This window comes from Gopherus evgoodei, chromosome 10 (genome assembly GCF_007399415.2).
Source record: "Gopherus evgoodei ecotype Sinaloan lineage chromosome 10, rGopEvg1_v1.p, whole genome shotgun sequence".
Lineage (NCBI taxonomy): Eukaryota > Metazoa > Chordata > Testudines > Testudinidae > Gopherus > Gopherus evgoodei.
The window spans coordinates 53,293,234-53,315,696 of record NC_044331.1 but is presented as its reverse complement, the minus strand read 5'-3'; the positions used below and the strand labels follow the sequence as shown (position 1 = coordinate 53,315,696).

The following is a 22,463-nucleotide window of genomic DNA, read 5'->3' as shown; positions in this document are numbered from 1 at the left end:
GTCTCCCAAAGGCTGCACTTCACATTCACTCTTGGATATGTAGAAGATAGTCTTTCGACAATGAAAGCCTCTTAGTACAGCTTGCCAATGAACCAACACATTTGTAAAGACAAAGTAAAACATGCACTTAGTAAAGTTTATCCAACCACCTACCCCAGGCAATAACACTTTCCATCCTGTCATCTGGTCAAGGGCTATGTCATATACCAGCATTACAGTAGGCAAAAGCATGAACTCCATCTTATTCTGACAAACCAGCAGTGAAGCTGGCAAGCAGTCCACAGGGTTTAAGAGCATACAGCTGACGAGCAACACACAGTTTGATGTCAGACAGAGGAGTGCTGCATTTCAGAGAGTAGTTAGGAAGCTCTAGCCAAATGCATGTTATTGGGTGTGGAGGGGGGAAGGGAAGATAGATACACACACAGAAGGGCTCCTCTGAGTCATGCTGCCTGTTCTACATTTGGTCCCCAAGCAGAGCTTCCAGTGAAGTCAGTTGCACACCTGCCAGACGGCAATATTGATTATGCAACAGATCGGCAGAGTGGATCAGCAGAATTTGGTCTGAAAAGGGGACAGGAAGAAGGTTTATAGCTTACACTTCTATAGTATCTCTGACTCCAAAGAGCTTGAAGACTTGACCAACAGATGCGCAATACACAGATCACCTCCACACAGCTGTTTTAAAGATGAGCTGCAAAACTTTTGCTAAGAGTTAAAAACCTGTCTGCACAACTACAAGTGACTCTAGCTGGTCAGAAATGATATTAACAGAGGATTTGAACAAATTTGCTTTTCTAAGAGGCTGAGGAGAGTCTGGACTGCCAGCATCCTGCTTCCTTCGTCAGAGTGAGTGACAAAAGGACCAAAAAGCGGGGCTGAGAGTGGGACAGTTCTTTCAGGCCATCGTAGGTGTACTTGTGAGGTCATCTATTGGCAGAGAAACCAGAAACATCTGCAGCCCAGATTTCTGAGGATCATGGGAAGAGGCTGGTAATTGCCTTGCGATTTGTTTTGAAACTATGGTTAGGGGTGTATTTTACCAATGGCTATTCGCTCTGCTGGGATTGCACAAAATATATAGGGTTTTCCCCCCACACATTTAACCATGCACTGCAACATTACAACAGTTTATGGCAGGAAGTGAATTCATCATATCCAGTTGAGCTTGGACAGTAGGGTGAGGGTTAGGAGAAGGTCCCTATCTTGTCTGGAATCTGGCCAAGACACCCAGATTAATAGCACTCATAATTCTCTTATGAGAAGAGAGCATCATTAACCACAAATGGCCAAGACCTTGGTATTATGGCTCAACAACAAGACCAGTACCTCTAGCAGCACAGCTTCCCACAATTCCATGCTGGGGCATTGGTATGTTACTGACTCAAAGGAGTATTGTGTCACCACCACTTCCTCTAGCACATAGGCAAGGTAAATATTCAGCTAAAGAAATCCAGCCCTTCCACAGCTAGTGATATGTGCCAAGTTCCGAGGATAAGCTAAAGGAAATGGTATCAAGGAAGCTAGTCAGATGTGCCTATTAATCTTGTCCCAAGAGACAAAAACAAAGGGAACTTAGGAACTGAAATGAGGCAAATTTAAAACCAATCAGAGAAGATGCTATTTTGTACAGAGTGTAGTTCACATGTTGATCTCAATGTCACAGATGCAACCGAGATAGACTTCAGCATGATTAAAATACTAGGCAATTTATATGAACAGAGAACCTTTAAACTCCCTAGCTAGGTTTAGAGGGATATTCACCATCAGTATTTTAGTAATTTGACAACTATGCTGTCCAAGGGTGGTTAACGTCAGTTATGGTAAACACAATATTTTAAACTGAGAAAGATCCCACCCAATATTTACCTAACTGACAGGTGCTGGGAAAAATGGAAACAAAAGAAAAGAAATGCAGTGGCTGGCTCAGTCACCTCTGACCCCACAATCCTCCTCTGCAGTAAGGTGCACCATAATTTTGAAATGAAGTCAGCAGACATAAAAGCCTCACCCTAAGGATGATAAACCAGATGAAAACAATGAAATTGAACATACCAAAACTGCTGTTAAACATACAAAGAACCCCAGAAAAAATATCAGTATTTTTTCTCGCTAATCTCCCAGTTCTAGGAAGGTAGGTAAGTTACTTGTAATAACTGTAACTAACATGTCACACAGAGTACGATTCTGGAGGTCACATATCCCTTTACGTTTTGGGCCCACATGACTTGATAGAATCCCTTTCATCTTCTTATAAGAATCTTATCTATCAGATACCAGGCAAAGGGAAGCTTATGGAAGGCTATACATAAATGCTCACTTTCCCAACCAACACAGCTTCAGCCATGGTGATCTTGAGTTCTTTGAAACCCTTGAATGAACACAGATATGCCTTATAGGCTCAATTACCTTTGCAGCATCTTTCCAAAAGGGCTGCGGTGAATTCTCTGTCACTGGCAATTTTTAAATCAAGATTTGGAGGATGCTTTTCTAAAATACCTGCTCTAGTTCAAATAAGAATGATTGTGGGGCAGTTACCTGGCCTGTGTTAGACAGGAGATCAGGCTACATGATCGCATAGGTCCCTCATCCCTTCGGGCCTTGAAATCTATGAATACATATGCGCCCCCTCAATATTCTGTAACAGACACACACTAGGAAAAAACAAACACACACTGATTCATCAGTAGGACATTATAAGAAGTGGAATACTAATACTAATACGCAGCTCAGAACACAATTCAGAACGGTACTCTTTTCTAGAGAAGACAAGTATTTATTTTCAAAGTGATCAAATTCAACCCTGCTTGGACGATTCTGACTTTCTTTGATGGCGTAAAAAAATAGTCAATATTGTAACTGGAGACTCTCTCTTTAAAAAGAAGTTTACTTATCAATCATGTGATTAATACATTTGCTACAGAAAGTGGACACCAACTTTTTTGCAGGCTCTGTGTAACCAGACACGTTATTAGGTGATAAACACCTCTCTGAAGGGGACTTATGTTCCTGAGCTCCCATAGGGCCCTGATCAGTTGGGAGAGCACACACCAAGACTGGCTGAAAAACAAGCAGCTTCCTTTAGACATGGCACCAGTATCATTCACCCAGAGAGCTGTAGACAAGTTCCATCCTACTCCAGGTATCTGAGATCTCAAGAGACAGTCCAATCTGCCCACATCCCATGCTGTTTTTTTTTTGTTTTTTTTTGTTTTGGGGGTGGGGGGGGGAGGCGGGAGGAGAGGCTTAATGTACCTACCCAACAGTTGTCCTGAATATTTCAGACCCATTTTTCCCAGGGCCCTTCACCCCATGCTGACAGATCATGCCACGGCAGCTGTGACTGATAATTTTCCAGTTACAACTCAGGAAGTTAAACAAACAGAGCCCAGTGTTTCTGGAACAACAGGGTTTTGGAGAAGAGGGAAACCTAAGGAGAGATTTACCTCATCGTCCTTCCAGTCTGAGAAATCAATCTTGAAGGAAGGCAGAGAGAATTGCTGGCTCACCCCTCTCTTGTAATGAACCGTCTCTGACTGCAGAGAAGGATTCTTTGTGCTGTATCTGGAGAAGGGGCAAAAAAGAAAACTCAGTGTAACAAGTGATTGCTCTGTGCTGGACTCTAAGAAAGTCATTCACGCTTGCAGCCTCCCAGGAATCACAAATGGCTGCTCTAAGAAGCGGAGCTGGCAGGCGCTGACAGCCATTCACTCTGGACACAAAAAGGAAGGGAAAGTGGGCTCAGGAGAGGGAAACAGTGCAGGAACACAGCCCTGATCTGTAGTCAAGTTGATCAGTTCCATAGTGGCCTGGCTGGGAATATTAGTCATCATGGCAGCACACAGCACTGCAGACAAGGGGCCCAGGCTAGCAAAGGGTGACCCCACAGATCTGGAGTACGACAGGCTCGGGTCTCCTCAATACTTTTGAAGAGGAAGCCTGGCCCCTCCCCCCACAGGAAGCTGAAAGCTTGAGCAGTGATCTAACAGTGATAAATCATTCCACACCTTCCCCCCACCTGCAAGATGGCATTCGGTGCCCTCTAATGGCTGCACATGGAGAGCAGTGGCAGCTCAGCATTGGATCAGCATTTGGGCCAAGCAGCAGAAACTAAATTTGACATCCTCCTCCCACACCCAAGTCTTCAAGTCCCGTGCCCCCTACCGTCCCTGCAAGAGAAGCACCCTTGATCTGAGGGCAGTATGACTCCACTAGCTCAAGGGCACCCCCACTAGCTGCACCAACAACAGATCCAGGGGTGTGGCCGACTCTCCCTCCACACCTACAGCGGAGTGATAATTCTTCCACTGTATAGGGTCTTACTCTGAAATCAAGGCATCACCTGGAGCAGCAGGGCCAGCTGCCACCCTCCAGGCCTTCTGCACTTGTAATCGGCTGGATTCTCTGCTCTCACCCAAGTCAGAAGTTCCAGCAGGACTGTAAGAATCCAAGGAGATTTCCGCCTGGTGCAACTATTTACCATGTCCAGGATGTAAGTGATGTCTTACAAGTCATAGGGGAAGCAAAGGGGTGTTTAGAAGAGTTCAAACCCAGGACCTACAGTCCAGACCCTTATGTAATTGAGTTAAAGGCGTAACTCCATTGGTTAGCCATAGTAATAGGCGGTTATCCTCAGTATCCTCCATTGTAAGGAAGAGGAATAGCAGTGGCTCTGTAAAAACAAATGGTTTGAAACAGGGGCTTTGTGCTTGCTCAAAGAGCAGAGGATGGAGAGAAACCAAGCAAGAGAGGCAAGGAGAATGGGAGGTGAGGCTCTTGCGGTGAAAGAGAATGAGAGAAAGGCAGAGGTGTGTGAAGGGCAAGACCATGGCTCTGAGGAAAGTGTGCAAGGAAAGAGGAAGCCAGGAAGTAGAAGCATCGCTAGGAGATCCAGATTCAGCATCTTAAAAGGATTAAGAATCTGATTAGCCCTTTTGTGATATAGAAGCAGAGCTTGCAGACTGGTAGGAACTAAAGCGCCTGCTGTGGCTGGGAAGGATGCTTGCAACTTCCACAAAGTACAACTTGGCCAAGGTAACCAACGCAGCGTGTGCAGAAAAGAGATGGTAAGGCACAGCTCCCACGAGAGCTCCAAAGAACACGACAACAGCCACCACCACCTACTGTACCCTGCCTCTGCTCCAGCCAGCAGCACGATGCGGCTCCCACGTATTTATACAACAGCAGTCATCTCCCTCATGTCTTCTGCCTTGCATTCGAGCTTAAAGCTTCCCGGAGCGCCACAGCGATGCTTTTGTTGCCATGGTTGCATGGTACAGTTGGTTGGCTCCTTAGATGAACTTTTAACTAGCTGACAGTTCCATTTCCAATTTGCTGGTTGGCTGTCCAAAGCAGGGGATATTCTCTCTGGAGTCCACAGCAGGCTGCTTCAGGACAGCTACATCACTCAACCACCTAACAGCTGAGAGATGTAGTGCCATTCTGACACACGTGATCACTAGTTAGCTATCCACGGCCTGTTTTGAGCACCGCGGCACACATACCATTAAAAAGCACCAACCCAGAGAAAGCGCCTGCTCATCTGCCCCTACCCTTATGCGCTCAGGCCACTACTTTCAAACTGGGGGCCTAAAGTTAGGCTCCTAAATCCACAGTCGAGTCCTTAGGATTTAGTTGCCCAATTGTCAGAGAAGCTGAGCACTTACAAATCCCACTCACGCCTGTGGGAGCAGGAAGCTTGGAGAAAGAGAGACCACTTCTATTTGAGGAGTTTAAACTTCTGATTTTAGGCCTCCCAGTTTGGCCTCAGCTATCTTGGTGATGAGCACAGCATAAATGTCTGGAGGAGAAAGAACTGAGAATGTCTTGCCCAGCCGGCCTGAGCCAAGATTTACATGCCCCAGGCAAGTGAGCATACAGGACCTCCTCCCCGGTTGGTGTAAACTGGCATAGTTATACCGGAAATCCATTGCCACGACGACACTGACACCAGCTAAGGACCTGGCTGGTAGAATTTTGCCAGGCTAATTAGACGGTCAGTGGACTCACTTGCACGGGGTGCAAAAGACTGATTTTGCAAATTGACAGATGGGCAAATAATAAAAACAATCCATGGGACTGCACTAAAACGAGCTTTGTTCATTCTCGCTGGGGTAGTTTCATTTTAATGATTTGTGACAATACTTCATAATGTACTCAAAAATATTCAGACCAGTACAGCATAAAAATAACAGCTGTAGTAATAGGAGATCTTGCTGCAACCTCTGTTATTAAAGTGCTATGGGGAGGTGGGAAGTGACAGCTGCTTTGTCTGTGAATTATAGGGTATGCAGGTGAGTGTGGTTTTACTTATCGTACAGTCAAATCAGCGAAAGCGAGCACATGGTGTCCCTGTCTGACTCCTTCCATCAATGACATCAAAGAACCAACTCAATTGCTGGCTTGGTGTTAACGGTCCCATCATACAGATGAGGAAACTGACACGGAAAAGGAAAGGGACTTGCCCAAGGTCACATCCAACTGGGAGCAGCACTGGGAATGAAACACAAATGCCTCAAGTTCCAGTCCCCATCCCCTGAGCTAATCATTAGACAACTCTTAGGGGGAGGGATAGCTCAGTGGTTTGAGCATTGGCCTGCTAAACCCAGTGTTGTAGGTTCAACCCTTGAGGGGGCCATTTAGGGAACTGGGGTAAAAATCTGTCTGGGGATTGGTCCTGCTTTGAGCAGGGGGTTGGACTAGATGACCTTCTGAGGTCCCTTCTAACCCTAATCTTCTATGATTCTATGATTTGCTAGAAGAGATGAGGGACAAGACAGCCTTCCGCAGCCACAAGACTGTACTTCATTGTTGCTTGCACAGCATTTGGAGCTCCTCAGATAAGACCTGCTAGAGAAGGCAGACGTTCTCATCGCAGCTAGGAAGATATTTTATCGATGGGCACAACTACCACCACATGGACTGTCAGCCACTGTAGTCATCATTCCACACCAGTCCCAAATTTAGAATTATCTTGCTTTAAAAGCCTGTATGTACTGCCCGTGTGCAGCCTGCAGTACAATGAGCATCACAGAAGACAATTTAAGAGCATGGGTCTGCCTTTTGGGGATGCACTTGAGTTCCACCTGCAAGTCTGAGTGTAGACAGCTTGCATTTTGGTCTTGGTGTTCTTGGTGGATTTTCATGCTGACAGCAGCAAGAGTTGGGAAAGCCAACAGTGCTTTGCTGATGTTCTGAGTCCCAGGAGTTGGCATGGAATTGACACCCCGCTCCTCTATACTGCCTCCTCTCCTTTCACCTAGGAAAGGGATCTGAAGTCAACTTTATTTCCCCTTCAGACGTAAGCGTATCAAGTCAGGCATAGGCATCACCTCAATTCAATGAGATTTTATTGGCGGAATAAGCTAGACAAATGTTGCTAAACAGCTGAGTATGAAAAGCCAGACCCCTCAGGTCTCTGTGAGAGCAGTTAGGACCCATGATGGACAGATCACACACAGTGTTTGGGGTTTGATCTTGTATCTGTTTGTGTGTCCATTCCTGACCTGGTGGCAGCTTGCCACATAGTGCAATGTCATCTCTCTCCTTTCTCTCAGAAAGAGGCACAGCTTCTCCGCACCAGCCCCAGAGAAACTCTGGCCTGCTGAGTGTGTGAAATCTGCCCTTTGGCAGGCAGGTTTCACCATCCCAAGACTGTAGCTGATTAGATTTGCTAGCTGGACTTGCTGTGTAAGAGATGCTGCATTCATATTTACTCTAACCAGCATGCCCAAGTTGCTCAGTTTCTCTGCAGCTGCACTAGCATGTAAGGCAAGGTGGGGGGTAAACTCTTATTTACCTGTGAGCAGTGAAATCTCTGGAATTTAGTTTTATGGAATATGAGTCCCAGTTTTATGGCTGCTATCTGTATGGCTCAAAGCAGTCTTTGGCCTTAAAGACAGGAGTAGGCTTGTGCCCAGCAGCATATACCCAGCCCTGGACTGCTTCACACACTTCTTGATTGTACAGAGAAGCCAAATTAAGCATGAATAGCAGAAAGGACTTTCACAGGCCATGAATAAGCATGAGACTATTAAATGACCTGAGGCTCATCTAGTACTGCTGCCTCCTTTTCGTACACACTCAACTGAATGCAGCCAGTAGGCCAAGCCATACATTTGATTGATGGTTCACCACCATCAAAAGGAATTAAGTTCAAAATCCCACATGCAAACAGAATGTGTAACAGGTAAGTGACCCGGTGTCACATGTGCTGTCAGTTTAAGTGAGAGAGGGTTGAGTGGAGTGGTTTTGCAACACCTAATACTAATAGAAATGAAATGTAATAAATCATTCCAATGAAATCAGCTGTGCTTCATTGTGCCTGCAAGAAAACAGCGCAGCATAAGTCATCTAGGGAATAGTATCTCTTGTCATTAAAGCACATGGAAAGGAAAAGTCCTGCACAAGTACTGAGCAGTATCCTCATGCAGAGTTAGAAACCAAGACTATCAGGTCACCTTTGGCAGCACAGAATTGTTTCTTAAAGCGCATGTCCAGCCCAGATGGCTAGTTTTAAGTGATTCCAGTCATGGGGCTGACTCCAACTCTTTCCCTTAGGGGACTACTGAACCCTCAGACCTCACAGTTAGGAAATGGTTCTGTGACATTCAGCAAGACAACTGCAGCTGGGAAATCCCTAGGTATCCTGTTTTAACGAAGAACATGACATGTCAGTGTGGTGGGAGGCTTTGGACAGATGAGGGAAGGGATCTCAAAGCTACTAATCGTGCAAGGAAACACACAGGCTGCTCATACAGCACACACATGCCATCTTCCCCAGCCTAACAGATTCCAGAAAACGCAGCTGGTCCCATGAAACAGACAGACAAATCTCAGATAGAGAAGAGACAAGTCTTCCCTCCTTGTGTCTTCAAGATGGATTCCCATGGTACTGATGCCATTCCTTTTTTAATTGGAGTGTTGAGCCATTCCAGGAGGAGATTTCCTTTTGTCTGTGAAATGGACGCCCATTCTCTTAGCAAAGGGAAGGAGACCTATTAGCTCTGGATAGAGCTGCAGGATAAGCAGGCCATGGGGGGTTGCGGTCCATGGATGAATGGTCTCTGCACAGGATACCTCTCCCCAAGACCTGAGAGTCCCTCATCCAAAATGCAGCAAAATGACTCTAAGAGGCCTAAGCCATGCTCCAAGCAGGGGACTGAAGCAAACATCATGTAGTATGACTAGGGATTGTGGGGTGGGTCTTTCAGCAAAACTGCCAGGGAAGTGAGCTTCAGCCATTTAGAACTTCCAAGGAGCACACTGCAGGCTGGTGGTTAGGAGAACACGTTCGCCTTGGCACCCTTTGGAGGAAGCCTCTCCTGCTTCAAAGATTGGTTTCCACTTAAGATGAAAAAGTGAGTTGGGTTTTCAGAGAGATCCTGCTCCTCCCCCCGAAGCGCTGGGCATATCAGTCTGAAGGGGGGTGAGAGCGCTGATTCTAAAACACACAACAGTTATACACACTGACCCTTCAGTTTAGATGTTACCATCAAACCAATGGAGATAAAGTACCCTCAGTGATGGTGCACTCCAATTAGTGTGCTAAAAATGCAGCTCTCCACTTTGAGGTGTTCTAAAAATGCAGCCCAGAGTTTTTTTTTTCCACCAGAACTTGAAGAGAATAAATCAAAGTAATTATAGTGTTTGCCCTTACAGAACTGCTTGGCAAAGCTAAAATCAAGGTTTTAAAAGACGGTTTTTAGTAGCAGCATGCTAAATCCAGAGAAGCAGAGATACCCACTTCAGGCAGCTGCACAAGCCCCAAGATGTGCGTACAGAGCCGCCACCACCATCACATGGGAAAATACTCTGGCTTGAATTAAAGCAGTTTATAAAGTCTATATTTGCTGCTCTCTTCCCCAGATCCCTATTACCTACCACATCTGCATGAAAACAGGATTTTGGCTTCAGAAGAGTCCATCGGCTTCTGTTGCAACTGTAACCACCACCACCACCACCACCACCCGTCATAAGCCCTCATTATCCTCCTTGTATGGGCGGGGAAACTGAGGCATGGTTGATTTGCTCAATGGTCAATGAAAGGCAGGAATAGAACCCAGCTGTGCTCTTTCAGTCTAAGGACTTGCGCACTGAACAGCTATGCCACCCCAACATAAAGGCATAGTCCCTAAAGATGGTCCCCTTTCCAGAGGAAGGGTGAGGAATATTCTGCTGGGTAGCAGGAGGGAAGCTGGCACTGCTGCCTAGCCATGTTGCACCAGTTTTAGGGACAGAGGACTTCAAGTGCCAAGAGTGTCAAGCCAAGACCTTTGCTAGCACTAAATTCACAGGAAACATTTTTAAAGACTTACGAAAACATAACATGGAAACAGTTAGGATTTCTAGGAGCCTGCCTATATACTGCTCTGCTCAGGAGAAACTGGGGCTAAAGAGTCAGCTTTTCAAAGCTTCCCAAGAGGTGCCAAAGCTCTGTAAGAGAAGCTAATTTATTACTTCTCACAAAGAGTAAAGAGAGCTGCAGGCTTTAACAAAACTAGAGACGAGCCTGATCAAAATCCTGACTTTGGACACTCTCCAAGTTTAGAGGAATTCACATCTGGATGGGAATGTTCAGCCTTTGGCCCCATTTCTAAAAATAACATTCATTGATCATTAGCAGGATGTTTATATTGTGCCTAAAGCAAGCCTTTTGACATGAATTCTGTTTGATTTTTTTCTGCTTTAATCATCAATAGATCACTTATCTTAAATTACACAAGTTTCCTTTGAAAGCCAGTATGATATAGAACACAATTGCAGAAGCCCTTAATGCTAACTGTAGAGAGATGTCAGTCATCAATTAGAGTTCTACATTAAGCTTCTCCAGCTTGCAGATTTCTGTTAGCAACAAAAGATGCTGAGCTATTTATAAACAGAGGGGTCTAAAAATCATGCCATCAGAGGCCTGCACTAGTAAGTCACCAGGCCCCCAAATGTGTACTCAAATTGCATGGAATAAAAGAAAGTTACAAGCACTCTAGGTCTTTAAACACAGAAGCATGTCCCTTGAGACTAAAACCATCCCAAAAATATGAAACTCTGCCTTGATTGGACAGAGCCAAGACATGCTGACCTAGATTAAGCATTGCATACTGGGCCTTTGAGTCTTCATGACTGAATTATATTGACAATACAAGCCACACTAAAACTGCATTGGTCAAACTTTGACCACCCCCATCGACCATGCAAATGTTAGAGTAGGCAACTGGAGGGAAACATCTAACAGGCAGTACTGCCTATAAAACACAAGAGAGCCCCTTCAGTATAATTAATTTTATAAGATGGTCATTTAACCACAAAAGGAGGGGGGAGGCGCCTCGATTCCTTACATATTTTTCCCTCTCCTGATCCTTGAAGGGCGCTCATTCTCACTGCATCGGTTCCATTGACCCAGGGGTCCCAATGAAAAGGGACTGCCTCTTCAAATCTAGTCAGTCAATTTAAAAAAATGAGTTTACACCTTCAGGAGCTACACCTTGTGTCTCCCTGACAAACTGTATGGTTTTAGTTTTCTTTTCCCAAATGTGCATGGAAAAACCCACACGATCAACCAAGAGGGGAAAGTACTAATATACAGAGCTGCCAAATGCACAAAGCAAGCAAACTGGAAAGGAGAAACCTCGCTCTTTCTCCTGCCTGTTAGTTGTATCAGGAAAAAAATTTCAGACAGACTTGTGACCTGTAAGTCGCCAGCGCCCCTTTAAATTGGTTTTCCCATGACTTACACTGCCATGCCACTGATGAATTCCTCTGTAGCCTGGCAGTAGATTGTGATGGCAACGCGGGCATCAGCATCAAAGGTGAATTCTAGGCTGTACAGGACCTTCTGCTTCCCGTTCTCCTCAGTAGGACTGTCTAGGTCATCTTTATACCTACAAGAAAAAGCCAGAGTCAAGACAAATATTATAGATGGAAGATACTTACTACCTCACCTACTTCATCCCCAGAGGCCAGCGCAAGAGTGTTCCTAGAGTACAGTCTTAATGACTCAAGCAATGGGTCACCAATGTCACTGCAGAGAGTTCCACCGTTCTGGCAGAGCTCACTGTCAGGCAGATTTTTCAGATATTCAGCCTAAATTTCCTTGTTATCTGCCTCAGATCAAGATACCCCCCTAAACCCATCCAAGTCACTTGTTCTTGGGAGTAACCCCAAGAGGCGCAAGTCTCAGTGAGATGAGCATTTAAACCAAGAAGAGGAGATATGCCCTAAGAAGCAGCTGAAACTCATTCAGAGGTTACCTAACTGCAGAATGCCTGCTATTGAAATCTGTTAGCTGATCTTGGTGTCAGTCTATTCAGCCCCAGGGAGGTGACATTCACAATCCCATAGAAGAGAAAGCACTATAAATGAAGATATTCGCACAATGGACAATGCACACTACAGCCTGGTTCCCGCCAATGTAAGTGCCCTAGTACACCGACATAACAACTACATCTCCACGAGAGGCATAGGGCTTACGTCAGCATGACACTGTTCCTTACATCAGCTGCTGTTGGCTGTAATTCTTGTCAATTTCACGGCTCTGCTGGAGCCATAAAATTGACAAGAAAGCCAGCTCCCAGCTAGGCTGCTGTTGGGTCTCCGCCCCAAGCTGGGCTGCCACTCAGGCTCCTGGCTTAGGCTGTCACCCAGGCTCCCAAGAGGGAGTCCGGCTGTCCCCTGGCGTCTCAACTCCCTGCTGGGAGCATGGCAGCTGACCAGACTCCAGGCATGGATCACCCCGCTGGAGGTAAAACACACAGGGCAGCTTCCCCTCCACTCTCAGCAGGGAGGTAAGAAAGCCTGGCCAGGCAGCTGGCCTCCCGGTAAGCAGTGCAGAACTGAGAGCCCTGGATCGCAGCTCCCCACACTGCCCCTCTTCAGTCAGTGGAAGTGCTCCTAGTGTGGACGCGCACCACCAACAGGAGGGCAGCGTGGACATCAGCCACCACATTAATTACTGTGGTGGCTGTAAGTTGACCTAATATAGGTCAATTTAAGATTGTAGTGTAGACATGCCCTAAGAGAGAGATACAGAAAGGACAAGATGCACTTGGAAATCAGAGAAGTATGTAATTTAAAATGCTACTCCACCACCGTCTTTATGTTCCTAGGGCCATGCTTCAGGGTTTCAGCCGGACACCTGCAGGAGTCAAGAAGGGATTCCCTTCACAACACATTTGAGGAGGGTTTTTGTTTTGTTTTGTTTTTTAAATATCTCCTCCTTTCATCAGCGATGGGTATGGCTGGAGATGGGACACTGGGCTCTGAGGTGGCACCAAGCATTCTCTCTCTCACGTGCTTAGACGGCTGGCTGTTGCTCACATGCTCAGGGTCTAACTGATCGCCACATGTAGGGTCAAGAAAGAATATTCTCCTAGATGAGATTGGCAGTGATTTGGGGCATTTTTCACCTTCCTATGCAGTTTGGGCTGCAGGTCACTTGCCAGGATTAGCTGGGTCTATCTCACTTAGTTCCTTGGCAGTGCAGGGGCCTCGAGCGCTGGGCACAGCCAGAGGGCCATGCCTAGAAGAGGATACTGCAATCAATCCAGAGAGCGATGCCGGTCTTAGAGGTGGAGCAGAAGTGACGGTGGTGAGACACTACTAGAGGAAGGCTCACCAGCAACCAAGAGCTAATTCCCAGCATGGCCAGCAGGAGGCACCGAGGTGGTGAGTCCCACCCCATTACAGTGCCTTAGTTATTTATGTGCTTGTAGAAAAGTTATTTCTGCGGATAGGTTTTAAACAGATTGCCTTTTAAATGCCATAATGATACTGAGCTTCCTGCCCAAGCCCAGCCTCTAACATTCTACCAGCAGCACATCTGAGGCTCAGCTGGTTAAATTAGGTGGACAAACCATTCAGGAAGGTGGGATAACAAAGGGGCTTTTGCCTAGAATCCTTCTGGCTCTACAGCACCTGTGGATCTTCTCTCCCAAATGGCCATATAGCGCACTCTATGAGGCTATCCGGAATACACAGTAGATGTAACTAGATGTAACTTTAGCAGGATGTCTCCAAGGGAACCCACTTAGACTTCATTCAGTGAGATCAATAACTGCTGCTTCCTCCGGACAACACCAATGTAAATTCGACCTTAAGCGGACATTTAATAGGTATGAGGTTTTAAGGCATCAATGATTTAATATAAAAGCTGCCAAGTAAAGATTAAAAATAGTCAAATTAAACAAGCAATGCAGAGAATGGTTACCGCCTTATTTTTATTTCCTTAGTGCACAGCTATCTGGAATATTCCACACAAATCAAGCAGGAGATGGCAGACCTTTCTCCAGGGTTCACCTAGGTCAGAACAGGAACTGGCTTCTTCACCAGAGCTCTTCCAACTTGCTAAATTGAAAAGGACAAAAGCAAGAAATAGCTGCCATTCTCAAACTGTGGCTGCTGTGACCTACATAAGGCAGCTGAAGAAGAACGTGACCAGGTTGTGTTTGCACTATTACGCAAATAGATACAGACCTGATTTAAGTGTGGTTACCAGTGCCACTCAAGAGAATAAATTCACGTAAAGCTCAAGGTTGTAAGTGTGGCAAGGCATAGCCGGATCAGCAAGCTCTCCGAGCGAGCGAGTGTAACTTCGGAATTTCAAGCAGACTGACAGCCTGGGACACTGAAGGAAGCAGAAATCTCTAGACCAGCAGTTTTCAACCTTTTTTCGATTGCAGATCCCTACAGAATTTCAAATGGAGGTGCGGACCACTTTTGAAATCTTAGACAGTCTGTGGACCTCCAGGGGGCCGCAGACCACCAGTTGAAAACCACGGCTCTAGACAGGTACAACACAGAGAGCAGCAGCGCAAGTTTCCCTGCACCATCCCATGCCAGTGTGCCTGCCCCTGAGCTTGAAGAACCCCCCCAATGGCTCAGGAGAGGTCTGTCTCCATGCCACCAACCACCACTGACCGCGGGGAGGGGGGAGGAGGAAAAGAATCAGTACCAATTTTGAGGGGGAAGAGGATGGTGACGGGGACATCTCTCCAGTGGGAAATGCACCAAAACCTAGACCTCATTTCACATAGGCAGGCAGGCATTGGCCAGGAATATCATTGGCGGAGACATGGTATAGGCCAGTTTAGGCTATATCACTGTTACAATATCTGTGCTTAATGTTAATGGTGCACAAGGCATACCAATATATTTATATGTTGCAGATAATATGTTAGTGTGTACACACACACACACACACACACACACACACACACACACGTGTGCGCATGCTAGCCAGCATACATTAGCCAACAATTTTCATCAAATTTCTGGAAGTAAATAGAAATCTATTGATGATAAACTTGCAGATGACACAAAGATTGATATAATGCGAAATAATGATGGAGGACAAGGCAGTCATACAGCGCCATTTGGATTGCTCATTAAACTGTGCCCATTCAAACACACCATATTCATCCAGCCAAATGCAAAAGTTACATGCCTGGGAACAAGGAATGTAGGCCAGACCTACAGAATGGGGGACTGTATCCTAGAAAGCCGTGACTATGAACAGCATTTAGGGATTATAGTGGACAAGCAACTGAACATGAGCTCCTAGTGCAATGCTGTCGCAAAAAGGGCTAATGTTTTCCTTGGAATGGATAAACGGGGAGTAGTGAGGAGTGGAGAGCGTTTTCATGGCATTGACAGGACTGATACTAGAATACTACATCCAGTTCTGGGGTCCACATTTTAAAAAGGATGTTGAGAAAATAGGAGAGGGTGCAGAAAAGAGCCACAGAAATGATTCAAAGGCTGAAGAAAGTGCCCAGAGTAAGGGACTTAAAAAGCTCAATCTGTTTAGTTTATGAGAAAGATGGGGTGGTGCTTTGATTACAGTGAACAGGTACCTTCACAGGGCGCAAATACTGAGTACTAAAGAGCTCTCTAATCTGGCAGAGAAAGGCAGAACAAGAACCAATGACTTGAAGCTAAAGCCAGATAATTTCAAACTGGAAATAAGGCACAAATATTTCAGTATTAACAACAATAATAAAGTCTATTTCTTACAGAGCTTCTTTTATCAGCAGATCTCAATGTGTTTCACAAAACCCCTTGAGGCAGAGAAACATCCCCATTTTACAGATGGTAAACTGAGGCACTGAGAGGCTTGCCCCAGGCCACACAGGGAGACTATGGCAGAGCAGGTAATTGAAGCCGAGTCCCCCACATCCTTTGCCAGTGCCCTAATCACTGGACTATCCTTCCTCCAGTGAGGGTAATTAACCATTGGAACAAATGACCAAAGGAAGTAGCGGGTTATCCATCTCTTGATGTCCTCAAATCCAGACTGGCTGCCTTTCTGGAAGATGCTTTAGTCAAACACAAGCTATTGGGCTCAACACAGGGGAACTGAGTGCAATGTAATATAGCCTGTGATATCTAGATAATCTAATGGTCCCTTCTCATCCCTGCCCCAAGGAGCTTACCACCTGATTCCAGAAGTGATACAAGTGAGAGCAGCAAATGCCATGTGTGACGAAGGAAGGGCAGAACAGGACTGTGTGGCCCCTAAAACAACCTGGGCCAAGTTAAATGAAGTCACACAGCAGTGAAATAGCCCTGCAGCTCCCAGTGCTGTCAATGAAAGATGCATAGGCAGTTGATTTTCTGCTGAGCACCTACACATTCCAGGGCTGCTTTGATCCGAGCCGCACCCACTGCAACATGGATTCCTCTGCTTGTCTCTCTTCCTTGAAGTTCTCTCTTGGGGACAGCAGGAGTTTTACTTTCTATCCCTTGGCCTGTTGGTTCTCAGCATGAGCTGGCCATGAAGCAGGAGCCGAGTTACAGAAGTAAGGTGATGTGACAAAGATGCAGGCCTTAATTACAAATAAGCAACTATTCGCTGCTAGCAAGTGCGAGGTAAATCGCTCTGGATAGACTCCCAAGCGGTATGCTGCCTGCCTCTTCCAGCATTCCCATGCAGCCTCCCTATGCCCCTACAACTCAGGCAAGATGTAGACAAATTGGAGAAAGTCCAGAGAAGAGCAACAAAAACGATTAAAGGTCTAGAAAACATGACCTATGAGGGAAGATTGAAAAAATTGAGTTTGTTTAGTCTGGAGAAGAGAAGATTGAGAGGGGACATAATAGTTTTCAAGTACATAAAAAATTGTTCCAAGGAGGAGGGAGGAAAATTGTTCTTCTAAACCTCTGAGGATTGGACAAGAAGCAATGGGCTTAAATTGCAGCAAAGGCGGTTTAGGTTGGACATTAGGAAAAACTTCCTAACTGTTAGGGTGGTTAAGCACTGGAATAAATTGTCTAGAGAGGTTGTGGAATCTCCATCATTGGGGATTTTTTAAGAGCAGGTTGGAGAAACATCTGTCAGGGATGGTCTAGAGATAACACTTAGTCCTGCCTTGAGTGCTAGATGACCTCTCAAGGTCCCTTCCAGTTCTATGATAAGTCCAAAGAAAGAAGCAGCGGCAGAGGGCAACAAGATCCCACCACAAGATGGCCTCTTTCCACACACACAATGCACCTCAGGACTCGGAATCTCCCTCCGAGAACTGGAGATGCCATCCAGGTTAGGAGCTGCTGACCTACGCTGGCTTCCTGATTTACTTTCAAACTTAATCACAGCACCAAGAGGAGAAAACCTTCTCAGCCATTTGATTCCCAGGACAGCGTGGTGACAATTTGCTTGCAGTGTTCTGTCTCCTGTGGGGTCTCAGCAGATGGCAGAGTTCCTACCAGGAACTCACAGTCAGCTTATGAAGTGGAAGGGCAAGAGGGAAGTGAGGCCATCTGACTCTGTTACATTAAACAGGAGAGTCCACCCCTGCCCCTTCTGAAGAGTTAATCTGGTCCTGGCAGGAAATCAGGAATTCGCAAAAGTTCTCAAAGACACAGATGTCCAGGCAGAAACGTTCATGAGTGTGGAATTTCTTCAGGTGACCACCATAAATACTTCAGGATTGGCAACACTCTGAACTTTGCTCACCAGTCACAGCATGGCCGGGAGCCAGAGTGGAAGTTTCCTCACACCCTCCCCCTAAAGCTCTGAACTGCAGTCTAGAAGGATCACCTCACCCTCCAGACAGGTGAGACTCCAGCTAACAATCTGGAGCCAGGAAAAGCCAAAGAGCTGGTGAGAATTTTACAGTCAGATCTCACCTTCCATCAAAAAGTGAGCCAAATTCAGCCTCATTTTACAGGGACAGGAGAGAGAGAAGAGGAGAATCTCCAGAGAACTATCAACTGGCTGTTTTTCCATGTTTGCAAATCACAAAGAAACCCTTGCTGGACAGGTCAGGGAGGGGCTTTTGCATGTTCCTAGAGAGAGGGGTCGAACTTCCACTCAGAACAGGCAGCACAATGCAAACTGAGACTGTTCCCTTGTGAAAAAGGCTGCTATCCCTTAAGTGTTAAAGGATTCCTTATGCGTCTAGGTCACTAGAACTCCTAAACATACTGATCTCAAGAGAAAATTAAACAACGCAGCGCTAACCACACTCTGGAGCTGACCCAGGACCAGTAAGACTGGCTGCCATGTGAGAGGCCAACTCTTGAAAGCAGATAGTGCTACCACCTGCATCTATGTGGGTTCATCGCTGTGGAACCACTAAGCACCTTACAAACAGCAATGCAGCCTCAACTCCCCCGGAAGGCAGGTCAATCTCATTCTCCGCACTTGACAAATAGGGAAACTAAGTCACAAAGCAGGGAGATACCTCGTCCATCAGCAGGCCAGTGATAGAGCTAAGATCAGCACTTACAAATTCCTGTACTAGCAGCAGCCCTTTCACAGAGGTAAGACTGCATACCTGAGTGCTGGTGAGTTCTTAATGTATGCTTCCTAGAAGACTAAGACACTGTTTACAGAGCAAGTCCTGGCTTCAGAGGAAGCAGAAACTAAGGTGTTATTCCAATAGAGACAGACATACCCTTTAGCTGGAAGAGCCAAGAGATCTTCAGAACATGGACGTTTACCAAGGCCCACTATCTGAGCAGTAGCGTCTTCCTTCTTCACCTGTCCAGCTCATTCTGAGACCATCACTTTGAGTTTTTGACCATTAAATAAGACAAACCAGAGTTTTCAAAGAAAAACAAGGTTGATAGTTTCAAGTGCAGTTCTGGCTAATCTAATCCCTTTTCTACCAGGAAAGACAAGGTAGGTAAGGCAAATTATTTTATTGGACCAACTCCTGTTGGTGAGAGAGACAAACTTTCGAGCCACACGGAGCTCTTCTTCAGGGGTGGAAAAGGTACTCCCAGTGTCACAGCAAAATGCAAGGTGGAACAGAGTGTTCAGCCTAAGTAGTTAGCATATATCTTATGTTCTTATGCCCATTCAAGGTGGTCATAGTGCAAAAAGAGGGGGTTAGTAGGTTACAGATTGTTGTAATAAGTCATAAATCTGGTGCCTGTTCAGTCCATGATTGTTAGTGTCTAGCAAAGTAATACATTTAAGCTCCCAGCAGCTACAACTACACTGCCATACACTTTATACCAAGGCACCCAAACCTTGCCCAGCCATGACCTGAAAGTGGCAACTTGCCAGGAATGCATAATTTTCCATAAAATGACAAACTGCACAGAAACTCCAGGGGCTGTATGAAATGCTCCATGCAGCTACCAGCCTGCTCAGACTATATGCTGGGACCTAGATCTACCCCAGGGCTCTACACCTGTATTAAACAAGTACAGCCACAGGGTGATTATTAAGACACTCCTCAGCAAACAAGTACAGCCACAGGGTGATTGTTAAGACACTCCTCAGCTAAGTTTAATCCACAGATCAAACTCTAGCTATCGCTGCATTCAATTTAGGTGCAGAGCAGTGAGATAAGGACCCGTTAGGCTAGATGATCTATTTCCCTACAAGTGTGGGATACAGTCACCTAAAAGGGTGTGGATACAGTGGGATTACACCGTGTCTTAGCCAGCATGAAAAATCCGAGGCAGAGTTTTACTGAAAACTAATCAGTCCTCCTTGCCTGGGCCTTGCACCAAAAACAACTTCTGCTTTGCAAACACAAAAGTTCAGAAAGAAATCTGTCTGCAGGTTAAGTGACATGACTAATGTTTTCCATTTGTTTTAGTGTTCCTGAGTGAGACCCAAGTGTCACAGCTTCCTACCAAGTAGCGTTTGCTCTACTCAGCCTCTGGAGAAAGATGCCTCCCCAGTACAGGTTGGAAATGCTGATTACTTGACGCTAGGGAAATAACTAATGGGCATTATCTGAACAGGCCTGGACAGCACTAATCACATGTGAACCCTGAATAGTCTGAACTCCCTAGGGAGTGACACTGGAATAAGGCTTGTCACTTAGTGCTCTGAAGAGAAGGCCACCAAATGTAGGTATGACCCACCCTTTGCCTTCAATGCAACAAACAGTTTGGTCAGTAAAGGTACCTCACAAGACGTAGAGAATCTTTGCGGATATTCACCAAACTTCTCAGCGTCTTCACCGGCTCATGTGGGGCTGGTGTGACATAGGGAAACTAGAATGAGAGGCAAGGAGTTGCTTTGTTAATATACCAGCTTGAGAATTAATACTTTAAGCAAGATGCAACCTATCTAATACAAGAAACATCCACACTGTCCGAGATTATGCTTATGTCAACACTGGGCTGCAACCAACCACAGCTGGCACTAACCAGCAATCCCACTGGCAGGCTTAGTAGAAAGACTCAAGGTGAATAGGCTAGAGAGACTAATCAGTCCTCTCTAGCTCAGCAGCAGTCCCCACAGCAGAGTGTATGCACACTGGCAGGACACAGTGCAGAGCCTGTACTGAAGCTGCCCATGCTGTCCCAATGCTGCACTTTTCACCACAACCAGACACTGATCTTTTAAATACCCCACAGCTCACCCACATCTACTATTAAATTGTCTGCCACAGGCAGGAGGCAGCACCTCTTCATGCTTGCGCTTTCCACTCCCCTCCTGGAAAGTTTGGTATTTGTTTAGTCTAAAATAAATCTCCATCCTTAGTTTGATAAGAAGGAATGCAATACGTTCCTACTTACTACAGCCTAGGCTTGGCCACCTGAGCTCTTCTCCTGCTCAAAAGGAGGAAGTCTGAGGAAAAGTCTCATGGTGAAATCCAGGACCAAGACTATTGTCATTGTTCAAGAGAGACCAATTTACTTTCTCTCCCAGTCAGAACCAATAGCCTCAGAGGTGCACACAAAGGGGAAAAGAAAAAGGTCTTTGACAGGGTCTTTGGCAGCAGGGAGTTGGCTGAAAGCCTGCACTGAAATTATCCCCAGGTCTAAAACCTCCCTGCAGGAGAATCCAGGAGGTCATAGCAGTGCAACAGGTTTACAAATGACTCCAAGGTAACCATACAGGAACCAGAACAGAAGTACTTGTGGCACCTTAGAGACTAACAAATTTACTCTGAAACCTATACAGGAATCAGTGTCTCTCATCTTCAGTGCTGACATCAGGTCAGAACTACTCAGCTCAGCAGTCTGCATTAAAGGGTAAAAGAACTAATGGCAATTAGACTATTCGTATCAAGGCTGTTCATAAACTTGGAAGCTTGTATAAAATGCCAAATTTGAGAGTCAGGAGCTGTCACCCGTGACAAACTGAACCATGCAGCACTGTTACTTCCTGTTCATACCAAAGCAATCACGAGATGAAAAAAATCTCTCTCCAAACAGAGCAGTCTGCAATTCCATATTGCTGTTCATGCCAGGATCTCAGACCTCTTTAGTCTTGTCAGCAGGGCCGGCTCCAGGGTTTTTGCCACCACAAGAGGCGGAAAAAAGAAAAAAAAAGCCACAATCGTGATCAGCAGCAGCTCTACCACCGCTGCTTCAATCTTCGGCGGCAGGTCCTGCCCTCTAAGAGGGACTGAGGGACCCGCCGCCGAATTGCCGAAGAACCGGACGTGCCGCCCCTTCCCATTGGCCGCCTCAAGCACCTGCTTGCTGCACTGGTGCCTGGAGTCGGCCCTGCTTGTCAGACACCTGAAAGGTAGGCATTATCCCATATTGCAAATTGGAAAACAGAAGCAGAGACAGGCTATGTGATTTGTCCAAAACCTGTGCTGCAGTGGGGCTGGATCGTAGCAGGATGGCACTTCTGCCACATGGAGGATGCCATTTTGTTCTCAAAATGGCATCCTCCATGCTGATGGGGGCATTATACCAGACACCCACTCGCAAATATACCACTGCCCAAGATCACACAGCAAGTCACTGGTAGCGCCAGAAATGGAACACAGGAACATCCTGATCCCCTAGTACTGTGCACCACCTCCAAGACAATGCTCAGTCAGCTCCTGGGTAAGTATCAAAGCTGGGTTGCCTACTGAGGGACACATACAGATGTGAAATTAACAGTGCATGTGAACTTGCCTGAACGGGTCTGTTCCCCAAGAAGTTTAAATCCATGTTCTCACCAAAGAGGTAACCCTCGGGATGTGGGGTATCAAACTTCTCACCTCCCATGAAAAAGTGACTTGCAAAGTAGTTTCCTGGAAAAAGAGAAAAAAATTCACAAA

The 22,463-nt window shown here is 46.0% G+C and overlaps 1 protein-coding gene across 1 annotated transcript in view; it reads right to left on the bottom strand.

Annotated features, from left to right (window-relative positions):
- MGRN1 (mahogunin ring finger 1) overlaps positions 1-22,463 on the bottom strand; it is a 113,689-nt gene that overhangs the window by 69,412 nt on the left and 21,814 nt on the right. Inside the window, exons 2-6 of the mRNA XM_030578844.1 lie at positions 22,318-22,436; positions 20,360-20,448; positions 11,730-11,876; positions 3,447-3,564; positions 2,336-2,337 (exon numbers count right to left, since the gene is read on the bottom strand). Coding sequence (XP_030434704.1) covers positions 2,336-2,337; positions 3,447-3,564; positions 11,730-11,876; positions 20,360-20,448; positions 22,318-22,436 — 475 coding nt within the window. The remainder of the gene's footprint in view (positions 1-2,335; positions 2,338-3,446; positions 3,565-11,729; positions 11,877-20,359; positions 20,449-22,317; positions 22,437-22,463) is intronic.